Source organism: Eurytemora carolleeae, unplaced genomic scaffold, assembly GCF_000591075.1.
Source record: "Eurytemora carolleeae unplaced genomic scaffold, Eaff_2.0 scaffold73, whole genome shotgun sequence".
NCBI lineage: Eukaryota > Metazoa > Arthropoda > Copepoda > Calanoida > Temoridae > Eurytemora > Eurytemora carolleeae.
The window spans coordinates 226,311-243,669 of NW_019396049.1; the positions used below are offsets into that span (position 1 = coordinate 226,311).

General features: G+C 37.1%; 1 protein-coding gene across 1 annotated transcript; it reads right to left on the reverse strand.

The window, feature by feature from the left end:
• Positions 1 to 456: 456 nt before the first annotated feature.
• On the reverse strand, positions 457 to 7,294 carry LOC111703868 (uncharacterized). The gene is made up of 9 exons (XM_023475948.1): positions 4,549 to 7,294; positions 4,097 to 4,242; positions 3,602 to 3,844; positions 2,382 to 3,504; positions 2,008 to 2,144; positions 1,588 to 1,643; positions 1,433 to 1,506; positions 1,240 to 1,376; positions 457 to 685 (listed from the first exon to the last, which is right to left on the reverse strand). Exons 1-9 carry the CDS (start codon positions 7,253 to 7,255, stop codon positions 548 to 550), a joined length of 4,761 nt encoding a protein of 1,586 aa, XP_023331716.1. The 5' UTR covers positions 7,256 to 7,294; the 3' UTR covers positions 457 to 547.
• Positions 7,295 to 17,359: the final 10,065 nt, after the last annotated feature.

A 17,359-nucleotide genomic window follows, 5' to 3' on the forward strand; every position in this document is an offset into this window, starting at 1 on the left:
ATTAAGATATTAAGATATTAAGATATTAAGATATTAAGATATTAAGGTATATATATATATATAGATTAAGGTATAGAATACTGATATGCTTATAAGATACTCAGAAACAAATTAAAATCTTCCTTAAATGAGCTCTTTAGGTTTGTTGAACATAAGACGGTGTGTTTTTCCAATATTTTTGTATGTGTATAACATGCAAATCATATATTCTGTTTTCACTTTTTAAAAATTTCCTAAAAAATAGCTCAACACCATTTAAGAAACTAATTACTCGCCTCAAACACTAACTTTAATCTTTGCAACCTGATTTCGTAGAACCTTGATGTTTCAAACTATGAATTCTGCTTGATCAAATAATCAAACTTTGCTAAGAAAATGTAACTAGAAAATTACAGTTTGAGAATAGTGATCGTTCCATTGGTTTTGGAATTATCCATGAGAACTTAAAAAAGCACATTTTTTATCTATATGTATTGTATAAATAGATGTCTTTGTGCGAATAATCAAAACTTTTATAAGATAAATACTAGATTTACAAGAACATCTGCTACATTTGACTAGTTGCAACGTATGTATCGAACTGAAGACTGTTCCGTCCTAGCTCCGAACCTCTGTAGGTTGAGGCTCCGGAGATGTCAGTCTCTTCATCTCCGAAGTCGGAGTCGAATCCAGAGTTTGCTATACCCTGAATAATAATCATACTTTAATCAAATCTTTCTTTACTTTCATATTTCTATGCACTAAAAAATAAGTCTAAATATCTATGTATGAAAAATTTGTCTTGTCTATTTATTTGTTTGTTTGGATCCAATGAACCTGAAAACGACTGAACCTAACTTTTGGCATCCCAGGGATGAGTGGTTTTTTGCCAATCAAAGGAATTGAGTCTTTGGAATAAAATCAAACATTTAAACCTCAATATCTTTAGAGCCCGATGTTGTAAACCTTTGATATTTCAAACTCATATTATTTGATCTAACAGAATTCATAGTTTGAAATATCTAAGGTCTACAACATTTAGTTCCAAAGATATAGGGATTAGAAAATCAGAGCTTGTTGCAAAGACTCATTTCCTTTGTTCGTTTTCGTTTTGACTTTTTTGAATCTTGAAAATTGTCGCGAAATTGTCTTTTTATAGTGTTATTGTTTTATAATGCACATTAAATATGGTTGCGATAAAACACTTAAATTTTAATTCAACAGATAGACACGTAGCTCCCTGTAACACTGTTTTAATACCTGACTAGACATTGATTTTCTGGCAAAATGGACAGTACTCCTTCTTCTCTCCATAGTTACAAAGGAATCCCTTCTCTTCTTCAGAGCTGCCAGGGTATCACGTCTCATCTTCATCTTAGAAGCAATTCCATCCAATTCTAGAATTTGAACGCGTTTAAGTCTAAGGTTCAACAGATCATGATTGGTTAGATACCTGCTGTTGAGTTCAACCTGTTTCTGAACTGTCTTTCCAAATTTATCTCTTCTCCCTCTCCTCCTTGCATCTTACTAAACACAAATTAAATCCATGAAATGTTCCATTTTTGCATTTTTGATTGAAAAATTGAAAACTTAAAAAAGGTTATATACTTGTGGTAACTAGACAGCTGATGCACAGTATTTCTTCGGTTTACATTCAGCATTTCCTGAAAAATAGAATTTTTATAAATAAATATTTTTTATTTTTCCAACCCACTTTATTGTCCCGGCTGAATTTGAGCCAGGAAAATAAAGTAAGTTTCAAATCTGAGAACATTTTATTGTCCCGGCTGTCCACTTTATTGACCCAACTGACCACCTAATTGTTGTTCTTAGATTTTAAGCAAGAATGTGGCCACATGACATAAAAAATGCCTTTGTACCTAGTCAAGGGTTAACTATGAAATTTAAAAATTTAGTTGAGATTTTTTTTACGTATCTCGTAAACCCCCTTAATCCCAATATACCCCGCCTCTCTTGACCAGGTTCATAAATAGCTTCTTTTTTAGTTTTTGTTGTTGTATATTTTACCTGATGAGCTTCTGTTTCCACCTTCTGTAATTCCCTGGCATAGTTGACTGCTTGAATATCAAGATCTCCGTCCTCCGTAAAATCTTCATCAATCTTCTCACACCAGTTCAGCTTAGTCGTGGCAATAGTGTGACATACTGAAATATTTATCAGTAAAAAGTGTCCAGAGACCTAATTTAATGAATTGAGCCGTGTCGCTGAACTACCTAATGCCGGTTCAAATTTATTGAGTTCGGTCCCAGATTTGTATTTTATTGAAGAAAGCATCTTACTGTGCCCCATTGTCAATTATATGGATTAGTTTAAAATCCTCTTTTATAAAACTGTAACCCGTTCCCTTTAAACTATATAGAAGAGAAAATATTTGAACTTACAGTTTGTCCATCGATGTAAAACCATTCCAATCAGCTGTAGAACCATTATACCAAGGAAAGCAAGAAGAAAGAATAATCCAATAGGTTCAAGGGAGAGGCTAGTGCTCATAATCGTTATCTCTGGACCTTGCTCTGCCTCAGGGTCATAAGTCACATTGTATCTCTTGTCAAAAAACCAGTCGATCGACATGATATCCTTGTTCTGTTGCATCAATGTGATTCCCAGCACCCAGATCAAGTTTGCCATGATGAAAGTAAAAATAAGTTGATCTCGATACGCCTTCAAATTCTTTACTTGTTCAGCCTTCTGTGCTTTGTTCATAGTCAGAGGAGTAAGATACTTTTTAATCAGTTCGTTCCAGAATACAATCTCAGCTCCAGGTAGGAAATCAACTGGTCCTCCTCCGAGCTCAGGTTGGTCAGGATAGAAATCTTCAACCCAATATGGATTTTTAGAATCATCTCGTTCTATCTTGTTTTCCTCAAAGTTATTCATTGCACTGGCAGTGTCCTCAGTCATCTGAGACTGGTATTCAAAGTCTTCAATATCCTCCTCAATGGCTTCAGAAACCGCTGTCATTCTTCTAGACCTGGAGAAGCTTGATCTTCGGGGCATCCCTAGTGGTTCTTGAGCATGCTCAATGTTTGAAAGACGACTGTTCACCTTCTCCAGGGAGGTTGCAATCTCTACAAGCTGCTTCTTTGGATCTAAAGGATCATCGTGAGTGAAACACATGCATTTGAACAGGTTTGCCAGGCTGAATTCTAATCCACCACTCTCTCCTCCGTTCCCATCAAGATGGAACTGAGTCAGAAGATTTGTCAGCATTCCCTCATTTTTTACATTTTTCTTAATCTCCTCGGCATTCTTCTTCTCTTCCTCCATCTGAGCTTTGGTTTTCTTCTCAGCCACCTCCCTGGTTCCCCAGGATACATCCCACAGGTTGAACAGAGAATAGATGACAAGGAGAAGGTACATGGAAGGAATAGTGATGTAATAAATAGGAAGATAGGGAAGGCAACCTATCTCGTAGGGATGCAACGCTCCAGCAAAGAAGAAGGAGGCAAAGACGGATAGAAAACTTATTGCAGTCGGAGACAGCCAAGAATCATCTTCAACGATCTATAATTGTTAAAATGAAATAAGAATAAATAACATTTTTTTTAACTGTTTACGGGGGCTTTGCGCCCCCCCCCCACACACAAAAACTATTACTTACCTGTATAAAAATTCCTATCATTACAGCCAACATGAGAAGAATGTATCCAATAGTCAGTAACTTAGCAAAGGAGAGTTGAATCTTTTGATCCAGGAAGTAGCAGGCTAACATGAACAGTATTACAGGAATACCATTGGCTATGATTGCATCCCATATATCCATCTTGAAGACTGTATTAAAGGATCCAGCCAGGATCAGGAAAATTGCTCCAGGTCCAACAAATGTACTCACCATCAACATTCCCTAGAAAAGTAAAAAAATAAAAACAAGTTTTTTAAAGGAATAAAGTCTTTATAACAAACTCAAATTTTTTAATCCCTATATCTTTGCAACTTGATGGTGTAATTCTTTGATATTTCAAACTTAGATTATTTGATCTAACCGGATTCATAGTTTAAAATATCTAAGGTCTACGACATCAGGTTGCAAAGATACTGGGATTAGAAAATCAGAGTTTGTGGCAAAAACTCAATTTCTTTAAGAATTCTTGAATACCTGGTAAATTATATACAGAGTAGAGATATCCTGATTATTCTTTACAACACTCTTGTAGCTTCCCAGGAGATCAACAATGTTCATGATAGTTGAAGGCATCCATCTTCGCCGTTGGTTAAAGAACTCCTCAAAGGTGACAGGGCAGGCTAAAAAGGTCTTAGATGAAACTAAATCTATATAATAAACCTCTTCGCTCATTTAAATGTTCACTATATCAGGCGAAACGGCTGGACCAAATTGACAAAAAAATATTTTAAGGGAACCCAGGGGTACCCCAGGGTATCATAGGCTAAACAAAATTTGGAATTTATAAAATTCCACCGGCAACGCTGGCCACTTTAGCTAAAATCATGATTTGAGACCCAGCGAGAGTAAGCGGTGTATCTATGAGTAACCTGCCTGTGCAACGCCGGGCAATAGTATAAAAAAAATTAATTTTCGAATGGTCTAACCTGTAAAAGCATCACTAGCAGCTGAATACTCTACTCTCCAACCTTTCTGAAGTAGGAGAGTGCAGAGCCATCTATCTTCTCCTTGATCAAACTGTACGTAGTGTCTGGGCTGGGTGGAGACCGTTGTGTACTTTCTCAGCACATTATCATTCATCAGAGCTTTCCCCCTGAACAATGAGAAGCATCCAGGACTACAGAGAACACAGCCAAGCACATGTTCGGTTGCTTTCTGAAGCCAATGACCAACTGCATATTCAAATATCTGGTACCAAGGTATATATCCGCTTCCTGTAGGATGAATTCGACCACAAGCAGCTCCTACAGTCTTATTCTTCTTCATCAAATCTACTAGTCGGATAACAGCTTGGGGTTGGAAATCAATATCTCCATCCAAAGCTAAGAGATAAGTGTTTTCAGCCATTGCTTCCTTTCTATCATCGTTGATAGGCAATTCCATAAGTTTATGGCCGAGAAGATAGTACATGTACATGCATTGGGACCATCTCTTCTTGTGCCGAATCTTTGCTTTGTCCTTTAAATGACAAACAATCCTTGTTTTCCCAGGTAGAGTCCAAACCAGTCTTCCTCCATAGGGTGTCGGAAACTTCTTACAAGGTTTAGTCTTCATCTTCCTTCCATGAACCATTGTTCCTGCTTTATTCATTGTTTCCACCAGAAGACGGACAAACTTGTTAACAACCTGGGCCTCCTCAGGGTTGTTTCCAACCTCCATGCAATCATCAAATAGAATATGGGTTTCCCATTCATAGTAATCCTGATCTACTACACCTAGATACTTCTGAGCACACCGACGAGCAGAGTAATCTTTATCAATACGGAACAAAGATTTTAACATTTCAATAATTTCTTCTTCACTTTCATGCCACATAGTTGCACAAGCGTAGATTTTAGTAATTGTATCAGCTTTCTTGACATTGCTATGCTTTGAATCATCTTCATTCTCTGGAAAGGTTTCATAAAATTCTTTCAACTCCTCTTTATCACCTAGTTCATACTCCTGAAGCTCTTCAATTTTCATTTCTTGATTTCCGTCCTTTCTCCTGTTCAGCATCAAGGTTTGATCAATTAATAAACCTTCATACCATGGAGTTCCGAATATCTGTTCTGTTGAAGCTAGTCTGTTGCTTCTAGGATACCAGATGTGAAATGTTGTCCACAGAAATGATAAAAACCAGATTATGAAAACCCAAGTATCTTCTTCCCAAGCATTGAAGATAAAGCCTGCTAGTTTAGGACATTCGAAGAAAAGATTATTTGGGAGAAAGGAAATAAAAACACATTTATCATCAGCTCTACCTGCACAACCGGCTAGAAGTAAGGCAATGCAGGATGGTATCACCAGAGAAATAGGAATCGCAAAGCTAAATGTTTGGATCTGAACCTTGCTTGCAAACTTAGACAATATGTAAGCTCCGAAAGCACAGAATATTTGGATCAACAAGACAAACACAGCATCCATGTTATCGTTAAGTGGAACTTGATAGAACGCTTTTTCACTTAATCCATTCTCAAAATTTGTATCAGAAATGCTTTCTTCCTCTACCTCTCTCACACTATATGTATGATTTCCAAAGTTGGTAAGAAAGTTCTTGAAGAATATATCACTGTAAACAAGGCTTTCATTCCCGTTTGTGACTGATCCATTGAAGTATGTGACTAAAACCATTGTTGCAAAAAACACAGCTATTTTCAAAGGGGCGATGATAAGGAAAGTGTAGTATCTACTCTTCTCCAACATTTCTCTCTTCATCTCCCACATCCATCTTAATCCAAAGTTTTCTCCAGCATAGGTTTCCCACCAGGAGCAGGATACTAGAACCAAAGATACTGGAATAGCCCATGAATTAGGATACTGTGATGTGCTGTTGTTAGTATATTGAAAAACAGGCCATAGAGTTGCAGCAGACAATTGAGCTAAAACCGCCAGGCCATCAAATATCCAGTATTTCCAGTGTACTGTTGTTTTACCCTCAGAACGTTGTATTCTTGTAAACATGAGAAGGATCGAGGGGATCAGAGCAATCCCGGAGCAAAGAACCATTGCTCTCAGAGCATCCATCTCAGGAAGGACAAGGAACACAAGGAGAGCTAAACCAATCACATGAAACATCTCCATGGTAAAAACAAATAGAAAGGTTTTCAATGCTGGCATTTTCTGAAATTTAAACAACCAGACTCGAAGAGAACGCGAGAATGCCCCAACGTTAGGTGCAGCAAAAGCAAAGAAAATGCACCAAATCCATCTTGAACGTTCGTAACCCAAATTTCTGTCACATTCATCTTTATCCGGCCCTGTTAGTGTATCGCAATTAAAATCTACCTCCAGATCTTTTTCTATAGCATCTGTGATAAATATGCCAGTGTTACCGTCCTCGTTGCAAAATGGTAAAGGAGTTCTCTTGGTCGCTGATATCTGGGATATCATGAAGAATGTTGTTCCTCTTGCTACAACACTGGCACAGAAAACAATTACAAATGTCACCGTGTAAGCGGCGAAAAGTAGAATTTTCTCTCCATTTTTCATCAACAAACTCTCTGCCTCCGACCCTGAGCCTCCGGTAATCTGATCTGGAACATCGTCCCGGAAGGAATCCCATTTTCTCACTGGAGGAAGAATAGGCTCATTGTCCCTGTAACTATTAGTATCCGTCTCTGAGGACGTATCCTCAGAGTCCGAGTACCCCATCCTGATCTCTCTGCTTTAATTCAAAGCCGGAGTAAGACTGCTTTATCTAACCAAGTATTTGAATGCCTGATAAATAGCTTCTTATCATTTATTACAAACAAGCCTATAAGGGCAAAGCATAATGAACGGCAATCATTTAAATTATAAGTTTTTTATTAGTAATTTTTGTGGTATTCTTTGAAACTTCATTCCTGCTTCCTTCTAGTCATTTCATTTCTTGAGAAATCCTACTGAGCTCCTTCTCTACTCATAAAATTTTCATCACATGACTCAGCTCAATCCTTAATTTGCACTTGCTCAACACTATTCGTCGTCAATGATATTTAAATAAACATTGAGAATGTAACTTTACAGACATTAATGCATCTGCAGCAAGTCATTCATTTCAACTTTCTTTGGCGGAGAAAACGAACATTTCTGATCAAAAAGTTGGTTCATGTTATTAAACTCTAGACTTATTGAGATTATGAGTTTACCCACTTAGGATAAGACTATATAGACGACCTAAGGAATTTATGCATATTTTCTCTGAAAGTCTTGATTCTCTACATTAACGTCGTTCTTTTTCGGTGAAATTATTAAATAAATGATAACATTACAGTCAACATTTTGGGAAGAAAAAAAGATTTTTCGATTTAAAAATGTTTTTTTTCTATCTTAAAAAAGGCTAGTTTGTTTAGAAGAAATAAGGGGTTAGGAAGATACGTTTTAAACCTTTAAGATCGTGTATTACGTGTTTCTACTTTATATAAGTTTATTCATGCATAGTTTATGGACTAACCCTGTCTAAATGTAAAAACTAGAAAATAATTTTTTTCCATGAACATGCAACTTTAATAATTGTGCACAAAAAATAATTATCAATAATTTTTAAAAATAAGTGTACTGCAGTTTCTGGGAGGAATATAAACAAAACCAAGGAAGTTGAAGAGAAAGGACTAAAGCTCGGATGTGATATTACAGTCAAACAAAAATAAGTAAATTTATCAAGAGCGAATACATATGATTTTTGGCTTTCCGGTCAATATAGAAAATACAATAGCAATATATTCTTATTCCACCCATCATGGGCCCTTTTCCCTTAAAAATGATGGGTTCCCCTTAATTCTTTGTTTTGATCTCCTCCCACTGCAGTACACAGATTTGACGCATCAGATATGCCGGTTCCTGCTCTATATATTTCTTGGTTTACATTCAACCCAGAAACTACAGTACACTTTTCAAGAAAACAAATACAGTTTAATCGTTGCACTTTATATTGTACAGTCGAAATCGTAAAGGATGAAATTCATATTTTTAGCAAATGATTCCTAAGAAGAAAAAGACGCTAGTGAGCAAGGGAAAGTTTTGTTTGGGTTGGTTTGTGGTCTGTCACTTGTACGGAGGGAGGGGGGGGGGACCTGGAGAAAATGTTGGTTGATTGACAACAGGGGTTTTGTGAAGCAAGATTTTGGAGTAAAATAAGATGTTTATAGTGTAAATCTATGAGATTTAATCTAATAAACGAAGCGCTCACTTTATTGATATTTTTTGTATATTCCCATTGAGAAACTGAGAGTCAGGATCGTGGTTGAATGGAGGGAGTCAACCAAACTCATTCTTACTCAATACTTGACAAACATAGAGAAGAAAGGAGACAAATCTTCATCAGACCAATTTGATCTCATTAAACTTTTCTTTCTCTAGATATAAATCTGACTGTGCTCGCTTGAACCTTGAAACCTTGCCAATACTTAAAGTTCTAAACCTGATATTTGAATTGAAATTAAACATTTTTAAAATAGTACATTCACAAGGGTTTCTAATCTTAAAAACTAAGCATGTGTACTGGTGTCTATGGAGTATTTTACCCTTTGTACTGGTATTTAGGGAGTATATTACCCTGTGTACTGGAATCTAGGGAGTATATTAACCTGTGTACTGGAAACTAGGAAGTATATTACCCTGTGTACTGGTATCTAGGGAGTATATTACCCTGTGTACTGGAATCTAGGGAGTATATTATCCTGTATACTGGAAACTGAGGGAGTATATTACCCCGTGTACTGGTATCTAGGGAGTATATTACCCTGTGTACTGGTATCTAGGGAGTATATTACCCTGTGTACTGGTATCTAGAGAGTATATTACCCTTTGTACTGGTATTTAGGGAGCATATTACCCTGTGTACTGGAATCTAGGGAGTATATTATCCTGTATACTGGAAACTGGGGAGTATATTACCCTGTGTACTGGTATCTAGGGAGTATATTATTCTGTGAACTGGTATCTAGGGAGTATATTACCCTGTGTACTGGTATCTAGGGAGTATATTATCCTGTGTACTGGTAACTAGAGAGTATATTACCCTGTGTACTGGAATCTAGGGAGTATATTATCCTGTGTACTGGAAACTAGGAAGTATGTTACCCTGTGTACTGGTATCTAGGGAAAATATTACCCTGTGTATACTGGTATCTAGGGAGTATATTACCCTGTGTACTGATATCTAGGTAGTATATTACCCTGTGTACTGGTATCTAGGGAGTATATTAAAGTGTGTACTGGTATCTAAAGAGTATATTACCCTGTGTACTGATATCTAGGTAGTATATTACCCTGTGTACTGGTATCTAGGGAGTATATTACCCTGTGTACTGGTATCTACGGAGTATTTTACCCTGTGTACTGGTAACTAGAGAGTATATTACCCTGTGTACTGGTATCTAGGGAATATATTACCCTGTGTACTGGTATCTAGGGAGTATATTACCCTGTGTACTGGTATCTAGGGAGTATATTATCCTGTGTAGTGGTATCTAGAGAGTATATTACCCTGTGTACTGGTATCTAGGAAGTATATTACCCTGTGTACTGGTATCTAGAGAGTATATTACCCTGTGTACTTGTATCTAGGGAGTATGTTACCCTGTGTACTGGTATCTAGGGAGTATATTACCCTGTGTGTACTGATGTCGGAAGAGATAAATATCACTATTTTAAACTAATTTGAAAATCTGACAAGAGTTCATACCTCCCTCCCTTACTCCCAGTGATGCAGTGTTCCACTGTCTGTTATAAGATATATTTAACCCAAACCTCATAGTTTCAATTCTAATCAACATATATATATATAATATTTCTACATACCTTACCTAACTAGTTAGTAGTTACCTATCTACCTTTTTATCAGTCTATCAATTTATCTATCTATCTATCTATATATATATATATCTATCGTTCTATCCATCTATCTATAAGAATATCTATCGGTCTATATATCTATCCTTCTATCTATATATCTAAGTTTTATTTAAGGTTTACTCTTGAAATATTTGTAAACTTGAATTGATTTAAATAATGGGAGAATAGAAGAATTTCTTATTTGTTTATTTATTCCCTAGAACCGGATAGAATTCAATTTTTTGAGATGAGAAGGGGGAAGAATGAATAGGGATGGGATGAGGATTGAAAGGGTTTGGGGACCCTTGAGAGGATATCAATCTCAACTAGTTTATCTAGTGACATGTTTGTTTATCAGACATCTGCGTGATATTACAGTCAAACAAAAACAAGTAAATTTAGAGGATATCAATCTCAACTAGTTTATCTAGTGACATGTTTGTTTATCAGACATCTGCAATATGTAAACAAGCCAGGACGCTTTTCCAACCGTTCTTATAGAAAACATATTCTCCACCTAGGGAAATTATTGAAGTACTGTTCTAATAGAAAACATATTCTCCACCTAGGGAAATTATTGAAGAACTGTTCTAATAGAAAACATATTCTCCACCTAGCAAAATTATTGAAGAACCGTTCTTATAGAAAACATATTCTCCACCTAGCGAAATTATTGAAGAACTGTTCTAAAAGAAAACATATTCTCCACCTAGCGAAATTATTGAAGAACCGTTCTTATAGAAAACATATTCTTCACCTACTGAAATTATTGAAGAACCGTTCTAATAGAAAACATATTCTCCGCCTAGCGAAATTATTGAAGAACTGTTCTAATAGAAAACATATTCTCCGCCTAGCGAAATTATTGAAGAACCGTTCTTATAGAAAACATATTCTTCACCTAGTGAAATTATTGAAGAACCGTTCTAATAGAAAACATATTCTCCACCTAGTGAAATTATTGAAGAACCGTTCTTATAGAAAACATATTCTCCACCTAGGGAAATTATTGAAGAACTGTTCTAATAGAAAACTTTTTTTGAAGGAAATCGGAAGATTTTGAAAGAGTATTTAGGTTAAAATACCCTCAGATTACAGCTTGTCTACAATCAATATAAAGAATAATATTTTGTTTTCAAATTTAACTTCCTATGAAGGGTAAAAAAGGATATTACTTCTCTGGTGGGTAATTTTTCACTCATTCGTCATTTTCTTTCCTTTCATGTAGACAGGAAGGGGTTAAACCAGGGAGCTCTGTCAAGGTTTCAAATAAAATTCAAGAAAATGATTTGCTTCTTTTAATCGATGAGAGTTTTAAAAACATGTGAGAATTTCTATTGTTTTATCACATCTCAGCAGTTAGGCAGTGGACAAATTTCAAATATATTCTTTTAAAAAAGCCATGTAAAGATGATATAATCTAAATTGATGTCATGTATATAATCAAATTTAGCGGAGCTGGGTTCATGAATCAAGGTTTAAGGAATCAGTTTCTTGATATTTGCTTTCAGTTCAGCGCTCTTATCTTGGTATTTTTATTACTTGTTTATTGATACTTGACGTTCTCAGTATAATTTAGCTTTATTGGATAAATCATTTTACAACTTATTACAGAGGAAGAAAATCTACCTGGAATAGGAGACATGGAACCTACCCTGGAAAGAAGACACACCCCTCCCCCCGAAGTAAGAAGACACAATCCAGGAGAGAAAACCTGAAACCTACCCAGGAGACAAGAACAAAAAAGAACCTACTCGGGGAGAGTAGGCCTGAAACCTACCCTGGAGAGAAGGCCTAAAACCTACCCGGGAAAAAAGACCTGAAACCTACCTAGGAGAGAAGGCCTGAAACCTAGTCGGGAGAGAAGACCTGAGACCTACCCAGGAGAGAAGGCCTGAAACCTAGTCGGGAGAGCAGACCAGAAACCTACTCAGGAGAGAGAAGGCCTGAAATCTAGTCGGGAGAGAAGACCTGAAACCTACCCAGGAGGGAAGGCCTGAAACCTAGTCGGGAGAGAAGACCTGAAACCTACCGAGGAGAGAATAACTAAAAAGAACATACCCGGGGGGAGTAGATCTAAAGCCTACCCAGGAGAGAAGACTTGAAACCTACTCGGAAGAGTAGGTCTGAAACCTACTCGGGAGAGAAGACCTCAAACCTAACCAGGAGAGAAGATCTGAAACCTACTCTGGAGAGAAGAGCAGAAACCTACCCGGGAAAAAACTGAAACCTGCCCTGGTTAGGAGACATGAAACTTACCCTGGTTAGGATACCTGAAACCTACCCTGTTTAGGATACCAGAACCTACCCTGGTTAGGAGACCTGAAACCTACCCTGGAAAGAAGACCTGAAACCTACCCTGGATGAAAAACCTGTAACCTACCCTGGTTAGGAGACCTGAAACCTACCCTGGTTAGGAGACATGAAACCTACCCTGGTTAGGAGACATGAAACCTACCCTGGTTAGGAGACATGAAACCTACCCTGGTTAGGAGACATGAAACCTGCAATGGATAGAAGACCTGAACCATGTCCAAGTAAGGAGACATGAAACTTATTCTATTTATACATTTAACTTACCCTGGAGAGGAGACCTGGAACCTATCCTGGAGTGAAGACCTGAAACCTACCCAGGAGAGTAACGCAAACCTAACCAGGTCAGGTCCGTTTTTCTGGAACAAATAATAGCAAACTTTTCAAATTTTGAAGATTATTGGAGAAGTAAGAAAAGTTTCTAGATCAGAATGATCTTGAGATCTATATGTTCGTGATCCTCCAAGATTTCTCCATTCATCCGTTCTTCTCTGGTTAGTATTGTACTAGGCATAAGAACGTGCGAATACGAGAATAACAATCTGTTTTTCAACCTTAGAGCGCTCAAACTCATTTCCGTCTCAATGTGTCCTAACTAGAGAGATTTAAACCTTGTACTCGGTGTCTACAATAGTTTTTGCAATCACTAGATAATCACTTCTGCAAGTTAAGTGTATAATGTACCACGTACAATGCACAGCGTACAGTGTATGTACAACGACAACTTCTTTACCTTTCCTTGATTAATCTGTTTTTTTGTGCATCTGTTTTTCTAATCCATCCCTGATAGGTTTAGCTGCTTATTCATCCTGAAAGATTTAGCTTTTTTTCCATCCCTAAGAGGTTCCGCTGTTTAATCATCCCTGAGAGTTTTAGCTGGTTATTCAACCCTAAAAGGTTTAACATTGTTTTTTCATCCTTAAGAGGTTTAGCCGTTTAGTCATCCCTAAGAGGTTCCGCTGTTTAATCATCCCTGAGAGTTTTAGCTGTTTATTCAACCCTAAAAGGTTTAGTTGTTTTTTCATCCTTGAGAGGTTTAGCCGTTTAGTCATCCCTAAGAGGTTCAGCTGTTTAATCCTCCTTAAAAGGTCTAGCTGTTTATTCATCCTTGGAAGGTTTAGCTGTTTATTCATCCCAAAGAGGTTTAGCAGTTTATTTATATCTGAGAGGTTTATCTGTTTGGTCATCCCAAAAATGTTTAGTTGTGTATTCCCCTGTTTAGCTGTACACTATATCTACCCTTGACTGGTTTAGCTGTACACTATATCTATCTACCCGTGAGTGGTTTAGCTGTACACTATATCTATCTACCCGTGAGGGTTTAGCTGTACACTATATCTTCTGCAGTGAGTGGTTTAGCTGCACACTTTATCTATCCGTGAATGGTTTAGCTGTACACTATATCTACAGGTGAGGGGTTAAGTTGAACGCTATATCTACCCTTTAGTGGTTTAGCTGTACACTATATCTACACGTGAGGGGTTTAGCTGTACACCATATCTACCCTTGATTGGTTTAGCTGTACACTATATCTACAAGTGAGTGGTTTAGCTGTACACTATATCTACACTGAGAGGTTTAGCTGTTTATTCATCCCTGAGAGGTTTAGCTGTTTATTCATCCTTGGAAGGTTTAGCTGTTTATTCATCCCAAAGAGGTTTAGCTGTTTATTCATCCTTGAGAGGTTTAGCCGTTAATTCATCCCTAAGATGTTTAGCTGTTTAATCATCCTTGAAAGATTTAGCTGTTTATTCATCCCTGAGAGGTTTAGTTGTTTAGTCATCCCTGAGAGGTTTAGCTGTTTAGTCATCCCTGAAATGTTTAGTTGTTTATTAAACTCTGAGAGGTTTAGCTGTTTATTTATCCCTGAGAGGTTTAGCTGTTTATTCATCCCTGAGAGGTTTAGCTGTTTATTCATCCCTGAGAGGTTTAGCTGTTTATTCATCCTTGGAAGGTTTAGCTGTTTATTCATCCCAAAGAGGTTTAGCAAGGTTTAGCTGTTTATTCATCCCAAAGAGGTTTAGCAGTTTATTTATCCCTGAGAGGTTTATCTGTTTGGTCATCCCAAAAATGTTTAGTTGTGTATTCCCCTGTTTAGCTGTACACTATATCTACCCTTGACTGGTTTAGCTGTACACTAAATCTATCTACCCGTGAGTGGTTTAGCTGTACACTATATCTATCTACCCGTGAGGGTTTAGCTGTATACTATATCTTCTGCAGTGAGTGGTTTAGCTGCACACTTTATCTATCCGTGAATGGTTTAGCTGATCACAATATCTATCTGTGAGTGGTTTAACTGTACACTATATCTACCCGTGAGTGGTTTAGCTGTACACTATATCTACAGGTGAGGGGTTAAGTTGAACGCTATATCTACCCTTTAGTGGTTTAGCTGTACACTATATCTACACCTGAGGGGTTTAGCAGTACACTATATCTATCTACCCGTGAGTGGTTTAGCTGTACGCTATATCTTCTGCAGTGAGTGGTTTAGCTGTACACTATATCTACCTTTGATTGGTTTAGCTGTACACTATATCTATCTACCCGTGAGTGGTTTAGCTGTACACTATATCTTCTGCAGTGAGTGGTTTAGCTGTACACTATATCTATCCGTGAATGGTTTAGCTGATCACAAATCTATCTGTGAGTGGTTTAGCTGACCACTATATCTACCCTTGAGTGGTTTAGTTGTACACTATATCTACCCTTGAGTGGTTTAGCAGTACAGTATATCTCCCTTGATTGGTTTAGCTGCACACTATATATACCCTTGAGTGGTTTAGCTGTACACTATATCTTCTGCAGTGAGTGGTTTAGCTGTACACTATATCTACCCTTGATTGGTTTAGCTGTACATTATATCTATCTACCTGTGAGTGGTATAGCTGTACACTATATCTATCCGTGCATGGTTTAGCTGTACACTATATCTATCCGTGAATGGTTTAGCTGATCACAAATCTATCTGTGAGTGGTTTAGCTGAACACTATATCTACCCTTGAATGGTTTAGCTGTACACTATATCTACAAGTGAGTGGTTTAGCTGAACACTTTATCTACCCTTGAGTGGTTTAGCTGTACACTATATCTACAAGTGAGTGGTTTAGCTGTACACTATATCTACAGGTGAGTGGTTTAGCTGTACACTATATCTACAAGTGAGTGGTTTAGGTGTACACTATATCTACAAGTGAGTGGTTTAGCTGTACACTATATCTACCCTTGAGTGGTTTAGCTGTACACTATATCTAAAAGCGAGTGGTTTAGCTGTACACTATATCTACAAGTGAGTGGTTTAGCTGTACACTATATCTACAAGTGAGTGGTTTAGCTGAACACTATATCTACCCTTAAGTGGTTTAGCTGTACACTATATCTACAAGTGAGTGGTTTAGCTGTACACTATATCTACAAGTGAGTGGTTTAGCGGTTTGCGCGTTTTTCCCTGTTGTATTGTTGATTCGTTAGTGCTTCATACCAGCAACAATCAAACACGTGGACAAGGGGTGTAACAAGATCACTGGACATTCAGATCTGGGTAGTTTCAGATTACAATATTTAAACACTAGCTTTAACGCTTGATCCACCAATTTATTCGGCTTTAGGTTTAGCTCAAGAACTCTAGCGCTAGGTTCGGTTTCAGCTTTGGCTTTATAGGTTCATCTCTGGGTTCAGTTTTAGCTGGAGCACTCTCCTTTCAGAAGTAACCAACCCCCCTGTTAATTCTAGAGAGACCCTGGAGTTAGGTATTCTAATCAGGATTTACTGGGACATAGACACGCCCTGTAGTACATCTATCAGACGTCCCAGACAACTGTAAAGTATATTTACCGAGATACAAAGATAAATTTAAATATTAAAACCCCAAACACAGAGATATTTTTGGTAAGTTTTAAGTGAACTATTCAAATTTTAAGAATAACATTTTGCAACAAACTGGAGGGAGAGAGAGATGGGGCGGGGGGGGATAGGTTTAAATAGTAAAAATGACATTTGAATCGGTTTTAACACAAATCATTAACCTGGCCTTGTCCATTCCTAGACATTGTTCTAATCTAACTGACTCAAACGAAAAGTATTAAAACTAACTTAGAAGAAACTAACCCCAATTTTTTAAAACCAGAATGATCAAGCACTTTCTACAATATCATTCAATAGTTTTTGCCTAATCATAAAGGACATGGGGAACCCAATAAACATGATTTTTGAGAGATGTATCGAAGATCATCTACGGCTTTGTTAATTATTAAATGACAAAGGGTGGATTAAAGGAGATTTCACGACATTAAAGCTTTCCATGTGGTGTACCTCATTTGTACCGTTAAATGTTACAGAGATATTGAACGTTTTGTCAATTTTGTTCATACTCTTTCTTTAAATCTCCGGTACTTCGAAAACATGAAACAGACTGAAATGCCAGGACGAACAGATTTTATTTTGATTATTTAGTTTCCATTAAATAATTGTTTTTTATATCGAAGAAAATGTTGTTTGGTTGGTAAAGGAATTGAGTCTTTTTAACAAACTCTGGTTTTCTAATCCCTATATCTTTTCAATCCAGTGCTGTAGACCTATGATATTTCAAACTATGAAATATGTTAGATTAAATAATCCAAGTTTGA

What these genes read in the sequence shown, in the direction of transcription:
- LOC111703868 (XM_023475948.1), bottom strand. Translation starts at nt 7,255, where the DNA reads ATGGGGTACTCGGACTCTGAGGATACGTCCTCAGAGACGGATACTAAT. An exon ending in TGGAAACAGAAGCTCATCAG is followed by an intron (nt 1,644 to 2,007) that starts GTAAAATATACA and finishes TCTATTTTTCAG; the next exon opens with GAAATGCTGAATGTAAACCG. An exon ending in CAGGTTGAACTCAACAGCAG is followed by an intron (nt 1,377 to 1,432) that starts GTATCTAACCAA and finishes TTCAAATTCTAG; the next exon opens with AATTGGATGGAATTGCTTCT.